We start from the raw sequence: 13,206 nt of genomic DNA on the forward strand, positions 1-13,206 counted from the left end.
TCCTTAGCATTTTGAGGGGTCCACTTTTCTCATCCATGCCATGCCAATCATTGAGCTTTCCTGAAATATTTATCTTGGAATAGCATTAGCTCAATGAGCTATATGTTGTTAGGAATTACCAAAACCACCTAGGGATAGTTGCACTTTCACGGGGCCAGGGCATAAAATCCACCTCGAGTTCGGTATCGTCGCCGCACCAGTCTCGGTTGGTTAGCTTGCTACTAGATCTACCAACGACCGCCTCACAACAACCCACCGGAGTCGAATTTGAAGCAAATTTATTCCACGCCACTACCACGATAATCATCAAGAAAACAACGATGGAAGGACGACAAGCACATATTGCCATCAACTCCGAGGCGCCGCCATGAAGGTTGCCACCGGTGTGGGAATAGAGTTTAGGCAGATTTATCCGCCCCAATGCCGCCCCCACCACCCCAATGACGCACCACGGCATACAAACCCTAACCCTACCTACTAGGCCTGACGGAGGAATGAGATCCCCCTCCCAATAAATCGTACAAGAATAACAAGAAAGAAACCAACACAAAAATAATACCCACAAAAATATATATTCCACGCGGGATTTCCATATCAACACTTTGAGAAATACCAGTCCTGATCATAATGCTCTGTGTACAATTATTTTTCTAAAAGAATCTCGAGCATGACCCTGCCACATGTTCTTAATATTATATAATGAACATCATGGGCAAAAATAGTATGCACTTCATCATGCAATCCTATTCAATAAATATACTTGTTGGCTTACCACATCTAGCTTTTGCGAATGCTGAAGAGGGAGACGCGGTCAGGTGTTAGTTACATCGAGAATGATAATGAGCAGAACATCACGCCTTCTCCAATCGGCGAAATGATTGGTTCAAATTCTCAATGTAACTTACACCCACAACATCTCCCTCCTCGGTATTCTCAAATGGACAATTGAAGGACTCGACACTGCAAGTGTCAAGCTTTAGACACACCAAAAACTAGATTTTACTAGTGTTGTTGGTTGAATATAGGTCACTTGGAGGTATGAGGAGAGGAACTGCCCTTATATATAGAAAGAAAATGGTTGTAACCCCAAACTTTGAGTTCATCTTTATCCTATTATTCACATTAAGTACGATCCAAGTTTACATTGGTTCCTATTTGATTCAATTAAAAAGCTCCAAGCATCAATGAGCGCTAAGATATGAGCAGGAACTGCGCAAAACAAGGGGCTATGGCCCCACAAGGGACCCATGTTCTGGGATGTGCCACCATGCCTCATGGGCCCCACATTACACCCTAGGTCTTGCCCTTGAGTCACATCACTTATATGTTCAAAGTATTTAAGCCATGTTTACATGGTGCCGCGTGAGTTGCCGGATCGCGTTGGACCGATGATGGTTGAATTAGCCACCTATTCTACCTTAAGACTCACAACAGCCATTTGGGAGGTGGGTCTGAGTCATCGTCAGGCCCACACCACGGTTGTTGGGCCGATATTTGACATGTGTGACCTTAATCAAGTGACACATCCTTGTCAAACATTTTGACAATTTTTTGTAAGTGTCTTTGATAGTTTCGTTGCCAAAGCACACGTTCGATGTTGTGAACAAACGGAGCATCACATATGTAATGCATGCAGGACCATATGAAGACATAAGGAGGGGTTTGCACCTTGGGCCTTAGTGTGGCAGGTCACACATGCACTTGCCCGAGTGGGTTGGTTGAATGGGACCTTTAGTATTTTTACATTATAAACTTGGAGAAGGTCCTAAAAGTCCAAACTTGGAAAAACATGGTTTGAAAAAATCATAGTTTCAAACTCACGAGTTTGCGCTTTCAAAACAAACAGTATCATGAACTGTCCCAAGCAGCAATCACATTTTAACGACAAGAGATTAGATACACGCCATCACTATACTCTAGTACAACTAATACTGGTGGTTTGGCCTTAGCGCTCTTCTTGTGTCAAGTCATTTTTCTGAAAGAAGTCGATCTCTTGGATCTGGCCGCTGATGAGTTTCGGTCTTCCCCGTCAGAGATACATACGGATTGGCATATGTTGGCCCTAGATATCTAGATCGGAAAGGCTCCGGTCGTGTGCGCTCATATTATCAGGCAGCACGGACTCAAGTGGGCGCAGCGTGAAGCTTCACTTTCTTATTAGTGTCATGGGACATGTCTAAGTCAAGATTCTCAAGGCATTGATAGATGTGGAGAAAATCATGGCGGCTGCGATTGGAGGTCTTGAAGCTTTGGTAGAAGGGTGTTTTGAATGCGACGAAGACTGTGTGACAGGTGTTTGCTGACTTGCAACAGCGGCCTCAACAAGCAGGGACAGAAGCACTAGAGGACTATATTTTTGGCGGTGCTCCTTGAGTACCGAGTCTCGATTCCCAGGATGAAAACTCAAGGTTTGGCCTTTATTGGTTGTACCTGGCAATGACCTTATTGAAGACATTATCTTTCGGGTGATCTCGAACTTTCTTCAAGGTGAAACTCAAGATCTTCGACCGGGCAACAATAATGCTTGTGTATTGTTTCCTTCTTGGAGGCATTGCTCTTGGATAACCTCTTTTGCAATCTGGGGTGTTGTCTTCGGTGGTGGTTAGAGTGTTGTTGATGCTAGTGATTGATCACCGTGGCGGGAAATTGTTGGTTGTGTGTATCCCTCTATTCCTTTTATTTTCTTGTTTGCTTGTGTGTATCCTTGATGCCTTTGGACATCTTGTTGATAGAGAGGCTGGGTGTAATTGGTATCTGCACGATATTAACATATTCTTTTTTGTTGAAAAAGTAAAAGAAATTTCATTTGGTAAGACAATTGAGAAAAACTATTAGCGCATGGAGATGTCGGCTTGTCTGGGAGCTCGGGATAGCACGAGACGCGACTGCTCACGAAGGAATCCAGATTCAGATTCTACAACACATCACTTGTTGCGGTGGGGGAGATTGCAACAATGGCTCACTTGCAAAATCTAGTCTAGATAAAAAAATTGCTCGTGAGCCATTTGATTAAAATCCGATCTGATAGCCATAGAGCCGGCAGGCGTACGCGTCGTTCTCAGTGATTTGAATTATTTCCCATAAATTAATATAGCACATCGGAAGGCATGCAGTCGAAGTTGCCTCTCCCCATGTCCCTGTGTCCGCTTGCAATCAGTGGCCATGGCCACTCGAGCACACATGCCGGAGCTCCGCTCCGGCCGCCGTCACCTAGCTATCCCGCTTCAGCCCCATGCTGCATCGCCTCCACCATGATCATCATTGCATTTGCAACACCCCTCCTCCCTCCCCAACAAGATCGAGCTCCTCCTCAAGGCCATGATTGCAAGCAATGCAACACGGTGACTTTCTACAACAAGACATTTGTTGCAAAAATCTTTGCAACAAGAGCTTTGTTGCAAAAAATACAACATAATCATTGTTTCAAATGTTTCTGCAACGAGACTTGTGCTGCAAAAGGATTCTCCCAACACGACTTTTCTGTTGCAAAAGTGACGACGATGCTTGACCCGGAAATTGCGTTAGTTCAAACGGCTCTTAGACCAGTGGATCTTTTATGATCCGCCTTAAAAAGATCCGCAGGCCGACGTGTAGCCTGGCCCTTAATTTATTGATTACTATTCCTGATGGTATTTTGTGCAGTCAGCTGTTTTTTTATCTCAATTGTATTTGTGTCATTGCGAAAAAAATCATTAGAAAAACTCAAATGACTGTTACTCCTAAAATTTACTCCTCCGTAAAGTAATCTCAAAATAAATTCAAATTGTATTTGAACTCGAATGACTATTACTCTTAAATAATCTCAAAATGAATTTGAACTCAATCGTATTGGTGTCATTCCGGGAAACAATGTTCATTAGAAAAACTCAAATGGATGTTACTCTTAAAATTTACTCCCTCTGCATAGTAACATAAGACGTATTAAAATAAATTCAAATTGTATCTGAACTCAGATGACTATATTACTCTTATATAAACTCAAATTGAATTTGAACTCAAAGGTTTTATGCAAAATGTTAATAAACTCAAATGATTTAGCATAAAATAAAGGTTGAACTAAAACCACGACACTTATTTTGGATCGGAAGGGAGTATCATTTATGCAAGGATTTAGTAAAATTTGTTCGAAGTCAAAGTTGTTCCAAAATTGGGACTGTTCTCTTCTCTTTTTTTTTTTTAGAACTGCACTAGCGTTCTTTGCAAACCAGAGTGTAGCAAGCGGCCCAGATCAACCGAAGCCCACTCGACGGCATTCTCCTCCGGCAAGCTCCGCGCGAAACCCTAGCCAGCCCCGCCGGCCGCCGCCACCGCCGCTCCCCTCCCGTCCACGCTCTCAAGGCCACTCCGGCCACCGGAAGCCATGGCGCAGAGGGCGGCGGGCGCGCTTCTCCGGCGGTCCCTCGGGCTCGCGCCGCCGACGGCCCCCAGGGCCCTGAGCACCAGCACCGCGGCGCCGGCCGCGGCGGCGGAGGGAGAGGCCGCGGCTGCCAAGGCGAAGAGGAGCAAGAAGAAGAACCTGTTCGACGTGGTGCAGTTCCTGCCGGACTGGGGCGTCGGCTACAAGGTCGCCAAGACCACCTGGCGCGACGTCTCCTACCAGATCACCAAGATCAACCTCTACAAGGTCCTCATCCTTCTCGCTCATCCACACGAAATTAATCTCTTGTGTCCATCTCCCTAACTTTGTTGTGGTTCGTTGATCCGTGTAGGACGGCCGCCACGGGAAGGCGTGGGGGATTCGGCACAAGGCCGGTGAGTCTCTGCTTAATGCCCCCCCTGATTGATTAGTAAGGCGACGCGCACTTGAAGATCGATGTTGCTGTGATGTTCTTGTACTCCCTCCGTTCACTTTTATAGTTCGTTTCAGACAACTGCAGATGAGCTATTTTGCACCCTGTCTGAAATGTCTTCAAGGCCTTATAAAAGAGAACAGAGGGAGTATGAATGATGCCCGTTAATTGGTAGTTTGGTCGAATGTAAGAGATTCGCCAAGGTCCCCGGTGGAATTGTACACTTATGCTGCGCATTGATCTGTGCAGTTGTGTGCACTAGTATCTGATTCTGGTGGCTTGCAGCTTGTCCCCCTCGAATTAATTTGGTTATGCTTGACCATTCCGATTCAGGTGACATTGTCACGGTGGTTTGTAGTTGTCTTGATTAGTTAGTTTGATATTATGCAGTGCAGTGAGTTTAGGGCTTTAGGTAAGGTAAGAATATATTTCCTCGCTCAAATACTTGATGTGGATATGCAATGTGACTTACAATTCCTAGCTGTGCGTACTGTAGAGTGTAGACTGTAGTGTATGGTATCCTGGGGCGTCGTAATGTCTTACCAAGTAGCAACTTTATGAAGATACTCGACAACACAAAAACTAGTACGCGTGACAGTTCAACCAGATTTTAATGGATGCATGAATTACAATCGGTACGATTTTCAACATCGCAAGCAAATCATTCCTGACAAGTAACTAACCACTATCGTGTTAATGTTACAGGGATAATATGATTCCTCCACTAGCTTAGATGTTATATAAATTCTGATTAATATGGAACATCACGTCTTGTGTGCCTCTCTTTCATTAACATGGAAGATTCTACACCGACTTCTTTGAATTAGACAGGCAGATGATATTGCCTCCAAAAGGAAAAAAAATAGAGGTTTGCTCTGTTTTTATGTTCAGTGCTGTGCCAACATATTCAATTGTTTGCTGCCCCAGTTACCCCAAGCTATTTTCTTTTCTTTTTCATATATGTCAATACCTGAATACCAGATAGATAGAAGGTGGTATTAACTGCCCTTTGATCATGTTTTCATGTTTACACTTACCGGGTCAGAAGGCATACTCATGTTCCCAAACCATGTAGAAACCTGCAACACACATAGAACTTAACGTGTTCCCAAACCTTGTAGAAACCTACCACACACGTAGACACTTAACGTAGCTGAAATAGTAACCGATGTCAGGATTATTTTCACCAGGTGAGGGATTCCTCACTTTAGCTGATCTATATGTTTCTCTTGCAGGTGTGCAAGTGGCCGACGCTCCGATAAAACTCAGCGGAGTGAACAAGCGTGGTTGGAAGTACATAAAGGCATCGCAGAAGACGGTGCAGGATACCCCCGCAGCAGAGACGCCAGCCGCTGCCACTGCCACCGCCACTGCTTAATTCGTTACAAGCTAGAACATTTAGAAGGCGGCAAAACGTGTTCCTGTAGAAGCGTAGCGTCGAACTGTTCAGACGGTCGGTTGATCTGCCGTCTTCCACTCTTTCATAGTTTCCATGCTTTCCAGGGTTTTAGGCATAGTTGAAAGGGCCCCGAATTGCCATGTCCGCCACGCTGTCTTGCTAAAGATGATGTCGCCGTCGAAAACATTTGTTTTGTATTTTCTACATTTTTGCAATGCCGCGTTTCCATGAGAAGGAACAAGTGCGTCGCCTCGGCATTAGTTTGGTTGGGGTGGGTCTCATGTAATAAAAGTTCATCCTTGCTCTGGTTCTTTTTTTTTTTTTGAACAAGGATTCTTGCTCTGTTAAGACTCTGGAACAGGGTAGCAATTAACATATACCGCATCTGTTTCTTCATGCACTTTAGAGTGACGATTACCAGAAGTGATCCACGAGTGTTTCTTCTGGATGTGAAAGCCCACCTTTGCTGCAGACCATTTGCTTGGTTCACCATAACCGGATATTGCCCGTAAAACTAAATATAAAAAGTTCATAGTACAATTCATGTGAGCTTTGGTGAAGAACCCATCGCCTTTGATATCCCAACCACCCTTCAACACGGCTTGACTGCTTCGCTATGTAGGCATGAACTGGTACCTACGCATTTTTCTTATCCTAAAACCAATTAGTTAGTAACCATCGGGCCACCCCTCGGACCTAGGTTTTGTCCGGCGTTTTGTTGCCGCCATGGCCCAGGGTTGAGTCAGCTGCCGCGCTATGTTATTGTACGCCACGAAGGACGCAGGGGCAAATATGTTCTTTTTCCCAGAGTTTCTATTTTGATCTACTTATAGTTCTTGTAATTTTGTAAGTTCATTATTTCTGAACGCCACACATCGGCGGGGGAAAGGTGTATTGCCCCGACATCATTTCAGGGTGTCGGGAACTGACCGTGTCCAACCGTCACTCCCACCGTCCCAAAAACAAGGCCTATTAATTTTGTGTCTAAAGTCAAGGAACTACAATTCCAAAATAACATAATCAAATACACAACAAAATATGTTTTCATATTATATCTCTTTAATGTTGTAGTTGTCGATGGTTTCCCCGCAAACATGGTCAAACTATACACCATTAATTCGACTCCACACAAAATTTAAAGGTCTTCCTTTTGAAGACGGAGACTTCCCTCTTGTCATCGATATGGTTAGGCCGGTTTTTGTGATAGGGATCGTTCTGCGATCCAGAGACCTTGATTATTATGATGAGATATTCTGTAGTAGGTCCATGTCTTATTGGAAAAAATAGGAACAACTATCTCCCCGAGGGAGCCTTGAACAATTTTGGCCCTGCCTTTTTTCTTAGGAGACTAGTGGCTACCAATTCCCATCACCAATCTTTGTCGGCGAGGGTGCTGGTCCCCTCCCCCTCCGCTTGCCGCTCCGGCGGCAGGAGGGAGCAAGGGGGTCTCATTATTCCGTTCTGGCCTAGTAGGTAGGGTTAGGATTTGTCGGTTGTGGTGCGTCGTTGTGGTGGTGGGAGCGGCGCTCGGGTGAATAAATCTGCCTCAAATTTATTCCCACACCGGCGACGACCTACACGGCGACGCCTCGGAATTGATGGGAATGTGTGCTTGTCCTCCTTCCACCGTTCCCGTCTTGACGGTTATGGTGATGGCGGCGTGGATCAAATTTACGTCGGATTCGATTCCGACGAGTCGCTGTGAGGCGGTCGTCGGCGGATATGGTAGCACGCTAACCAATCGAGGCTGGTGTGCCGGCGGTGCCTACCTCAAGGTCGATTTTATGCCCTGGCCCCATCATCATGATGACGTGCCCTCCAGCATCAACATGGGGGCATGGAGGTTTTGTAGGAGCGTGGTAACTCCAAATTAGCAGGTTCTCGTCGGTGGTGGTGCTTCATCGTCATCGCTCAACAAGCCGACGCAGTTCCAATATGGCTTATCTCTGGCCTGGAGGTCTTCCAGGAGTGAGGATGGTGACTTCCCGTGCGCACAAGCAATGGTTTTGCCGGCTCCCGCAGTGAGCGGCGGCGCGTCCTCATACCAAAAACCGAATTGGTTTCCCATTTGATTTTTATCTCCACTCCTAATGAAGGAGTCCCTACTTTGTTTCGTTTGTTCGCTCACCCCCCACCCCCCTTGATCGATACCTCCACCAGATCCTATCCCGACCGATTTTTTATCTCCCCTGAAAAACCGGTATGCATCAAAGCAGGGAGAGAAAACCCATGCTTTCCTAATCAAATTCAATTTTTTATCTCCCCTGAAAAACGGGTAGGCATCAACCCAAGGAGAAAAAAATCCACGCTTTCCTAATCAAATCAATATATATACTTTCATGTTTTCCAAATCAAATCAAATTCGATTGATATATTGATTAGATTAGGAAACATAATTTTCCTCCATTGATTAGTACAATCAAATCTCTATTCCATTGATTAGTACAGAATTTTCATTCATTGGTTAGATTATAGGAGTCCGTGGTTGTGATGATAGGCATTGTCGTTTCGTTCGTCCGCTCAGGCTCCTCGCGTAGCTCCTCCCGCACAAACATGTAAAAAGGGAAAAATACTCCGACGCGGATTTTTGGGACATGGTGGCACGCGATGTCGAAATCTCGAGCGTCCGCATGGGCATCGTGATTGCTACTTAATATAGGCCTCTGCGTAATACGGAGCAGGTAATTCATAGGCCAGCATAAATACACAATGTTATACCTTGCATGCGTGGGCCAGATCTCATTTAATTTTCGTATGGATACCGGCTCATCTGATGGCGACGCCCCTTGCAGGTTGGGTTAGTCATAATTGCTGTGGACGCAGGGCAGCCGTCCATTAGCATCGGCCTTGCTCATGGCGTGCCTTGTAGCTCTTGTTCGAGTTGCATCCCTATTGAGAGCAGAGCAAGAGTGATTGGCTTCGGCTAAGGTTCGTTGTGTCACAGTTAATGTACCACTTTGACTAAGCACACAAATTTAGCTGCAACCATGACAAACTTTCTATATACACTTAGGAATTTGTGGAGCTGATTTTGATGTCTCTAATTTGTCAAAAATGAGAATTATAATTTTTGATAAACAAGTATGATTGTGAAGCTGAGATCAAAATCAAAGCCGCAAAAAACGTATCATTATCTCATAACGGTGGTGCTCAAATATTCTATAAGCCATGTAAAAATATTTGAACTTTTATTCAGAATCTACATACTGATTTTTTTTATTAATGTTGTGTTTTAAAATTCAAGTTGTAATTTTCATGATTCGAGCTAACGATGAAGAATGAAGCTAACTGATTTTTTCTGTAAGAAAATGATACATGTAAAGATTTCAGTTGTAAATCAGTAGTCCAAAACATGTGACAAAATTAAAATACCAAACTGTGATTGTGGCCAGGGTTAACGAATCACGACCTGCTCCTAATAAATGAATACAGGCTGAGCAGATAGTACACTGGATAAATGAAGCCATTAAGTATTCCTGGGTGCCTTGATTGCTGGCAGGCATTTACAACGTGAGTGAGTAGTTATAACAAGCAGCCAATACTGGATCATACATTGAGTAGTTTGGTCCAAACTTAAATTACTAGCTATTACATTAACGACCTTGGTGAGAAAATAAATTGCTGGCTGATGCATGGCTGGTTTGGATTGAGAAAAGGTCTAAACTGAGAAGTAAATGAAGTAGACGACGATTGCAGCCTGGGACTAAGTTTCAGTGTTTGTGGAGGAAGAGCACGGCAATGGCTGATGCATGGCTGGTTATCTTCTTCAGCAAGGCTTGATTATCTTCGAGAAGTGGGACATGGCAGTAGACTGTTGAGTGCGATATGAGTTGACCCCATCTGGTGCTGCATAAATGTATGTAGTTGTTCTCCCACTTCTAGAATAAACCAGAGCACGTAGATAGGGTGGCACTCGAGGCAGCATATGAGAGGAAGAGATGCAATTTGATTGGGAAATGGCGTGAGATGAAGGTGGTGGTCTGGTGGAGAGATAGCCTGGGACATGGATGAACGCATGGTTGTGAAAGGGGTCGATTCGATGCTAGAAATTGTGTGTGAGAGAGAAAGAGCAAATAGTAGAAGCAAATTGGGCAGAGGAAGAAGAAGGCCTAAGTGATTTAAAGAAGGAGGAGCGTGGTGCAGGCAAGGAGAGGAGTATGCTGCTGCTAGCCGTTGTAATGGGTGACTGATTAATTGCATGTCGGGCTGTTCCATGCAACTGACGTGTGGGACTTACAACTGCCCCCTCTGATTTAATACAAAGACTATACGATACTTACATGTGCCAGGGATATCATTATACAAGCTGGCTGTATAATAAGTGCACGAATTACATGGGAGTGGACGGAGCTGATTTCCTCCTCGTGTGGCCGCATGTCCACTCGTGATTTATCGAAAATACTCCCGCAAAACAGCCACGATTCACGGACGCCGAGATCGTTCCCCTCCCCACCACGAATCCCATCCCTCCCCAATTCTACACGTTGTTCCGTTCATCGCTGCGCCGCCCTTAGCTCCCATCCACGCCAGATCCCTCACCACAGTCTCCCCCATCCCCCGTCGGCTGAAATCACTATTCTGACCTTTTCAGCAATCTTTGTCACAAAGTGAACTCGACATGAAAGTATTTCACGATCTGACCCTTTTAGCAACGCCATAGACCGTGGCGTTTCTTCTCCATATAAAAACGCCGAGCTAGCTAGCGTTTCAAATCCACATTCAAACTCCGGAGTAGCTAGCGTTTCCAATCCACATAGAAACGCCAAGCAAGTGGGCGTTGCTGCCTTGGCCTGAAACGCCATAGGGCTTGGCGTTTAGGCCCTAGGTTTAGGAGCAGCCTTTTACTTTGGCAACGGGGAAGCGAATGGGCTAGGTGCCAGCGCAGAAATGCCAAAGCCCTTGGCGTTTCTTACCTGGTCCGCAACGCAAGCAACCTGGGCGTTTCTCCTTTGCGCAGGAACGCTAGCTAGCTCGGCGTTTCTCCTTTGGGCAGGAACGCTAGCTAGCTCGGCGTTTTTATTTGGGGAAGAAACGCCGCGGGCTCTGGCGTTGCTAAAAGGGTCAGATCGTGAAATACTTTCATGTCAAGTTCACTTTGTGGCAAAGATTGCTGAAAATGTAGAATAGTGATTTCGGCCTCCCCCGTCGCGCCATGGCCAGCTCCCTCCATAGCGCCACATCGGCTTACAGTCACGTCGCGCTAGGTATGGCAATGAGGTGTATATGCACTAGAGAAGGGTGATGAGTTCCAGTTTGATCCGATGTTTACAACTATCTCCGAGGATTTAGTATTACGTGGCCTTACCTGAGGTCATATTATTCTCTGTATCTGTTAAGGATTCACATTCCATTGTAGCTTTGATTTGATCCGCCGTGAGCATCAGCAGCGGCGAGGAGCTCCGCAGCCCTGGCGCCGGCCAAGGAGAGGGGCAGATCCCGTGGCAGCCGCGCGATTCCGCCCGACAGCCACCGCATCTGCCACGCGCATCGCCCGTTGCCGCGAGACGAGGAGTCCCGCAGGTCCCGCAGTGGCCTCGGCGGGAGGAGCACGCAAGGTCCCTGCTGGCAGCTACCGAAGTACGAGGAGTCGGCCCCAACGGCGGCGGCCTCGAGCGTGGAAGAAGAGTGGGCATGGCGGCGACCTCGAGTGCGGGGAGAAGCACGGCATGGCGGCGGCCTCGAGCGCGGGGGGGATGCGCAGACGCAACGCATCCATGCAATTTCGGGAGTGGACGTCTAGCAGAGCTGCACTTCTCCCGCGCCGCCAACTCATTCTCCGGCGTCCGCTCTGCCTCCCGCGGGGGCGCTGGCGACGGTGCCTCCGAGTCCGACCGGCGCTTCGACCTCCTGTTCAAAGCCAGCGGCGCACGCCGAGCCACTGCTTCACCGGGCCAACCGCGGTGTCGAGGACATGCTCTCCGCGAGCTCTATGCGTTGGCACGCCATGGTGCTTTGACCACAATATAGCCAGAGGCCAGCCCCGCGAGCTCTTGCACCGGCCTGCCATGACGAGGAGGAGAAGCGCCGCGCTTGATGAGGAGTAGAAGCAGCGAACTATGCTCTTGGTGAACCCCTGTGTCGGCATGTCATGGCGCTTCGAGTGGAGTTGCAGTCTTGCAGTCTTGCGGCGGCTGTCACTTGCTTCAGTTTTTTCACTGGTAAGTTGATGCTTTTCTCCATATCTAAACTCAGTAAACCATTTTTGAAGGATATTCATGGCTAAGTTGCCATACGAAAAAATTAGGATGCTATCATCCTATAATTTGCCATGCTGAAAGGATGTATCATGTATAAATCATGATTGGGATTACAGATTACAACAAGCACACATCATGGAAGTGATGAAATATTATGGTATATTCTGGAGTACATGATACAAATCATGAACGAAATGCTTCATGTCATTTTGGTGCTCATCTAAAAGTGATAGATGCGGCCAAGACTGGACAATCCTAATATGATTGGTATAGTGCGTACGGTGAATTTTTTTTCCCTACTGTAGACTATAGCTATCTAAGATAAAACCAACCTAATTAATATGCTGAGATAGCCTAGAAAATGTGGTTATCACATACAGTATAATTCCGTGGCCAGCTTGAAAAGGAGGTAGTACTTTTTGTAACGGCACTGCTAAAAATCAGTCGACTGAAGCTTCTAGATTCGCGTTGGGGCACTTTTGTCCCTTGTTTCGGCCTGTTAAGGCATGGACCGGCCCGCTTTTGTTTTTCCCCGTCGAACTAGTGATGCCCTGTACGCGTGCGCTGCTGGCGCGCTGGGGCTGGGCTGTGTTTCGGTGCGGGTTTTTTTTTTCTGTGTTTGTTTTGGGGCTGCATTGAAGTATGGAAGGGGAAGCGGCCACCTCGTGGAGATTAAGAAGAGGGGAACGCCAAGTTAACTGCACTTTTTAGTGTTTAATTTCAGTTAGGTTCAGTTAGTTTTTTTGTTTTTTTTTGTTTTGCTTCTTTATTCTGAAATAATTGTAGCACTATGTGAGTCAGCAACATGAGGTCCGGGACT

At 46.2% G+C, this 13,206-nt stretch overlaps 1 protein-coding gene across 1 annotated transcript; it reads left to right on the top strand.

The window, feature by feature from the left end:
- The first annotated feature begins 4,205 nt into the window (after positions 1–4,205).
- On the top strand, positions 4,206–6,495 carry LOC123135443 (uncharacterized). The gene is made up of 3 exons (XM_044554520.1): positions 4,206–4,624; positions 4,710–4,752; positions 6,026–6,495. Exons 1-3 carry the CDS (start codon positions 4,361–4,363, stop codon positions 6,166–6,168), a joined length of 450 nt encoding a protein of 149 aa, XP_044410455.1. The 5' UTR covers positions 4,206–4,360; the 3' UTR covers positions 6,169–6,495.
- The last annotated feature ends 6,711 nt before the right edge of the window (positions 6,496–13,206 follow it).

The sequence above is a fragment of the Triticum aestivum genome, chromosome 6B (assembly GCF_018294505.1).
Source record: "Triticum aestivum cultivar Chinese Spring chromosome 6B, IWGSC CS RefSeq v2.1, whole genome shotgun sequence".
Taxonomy (NCBI): domain Eukaryota; kingdom Viridiplantae; phylum Streptophyta; class Magnoliopsida; order Poales; family Poaceae; genus Triticum; species Triticum aestivum.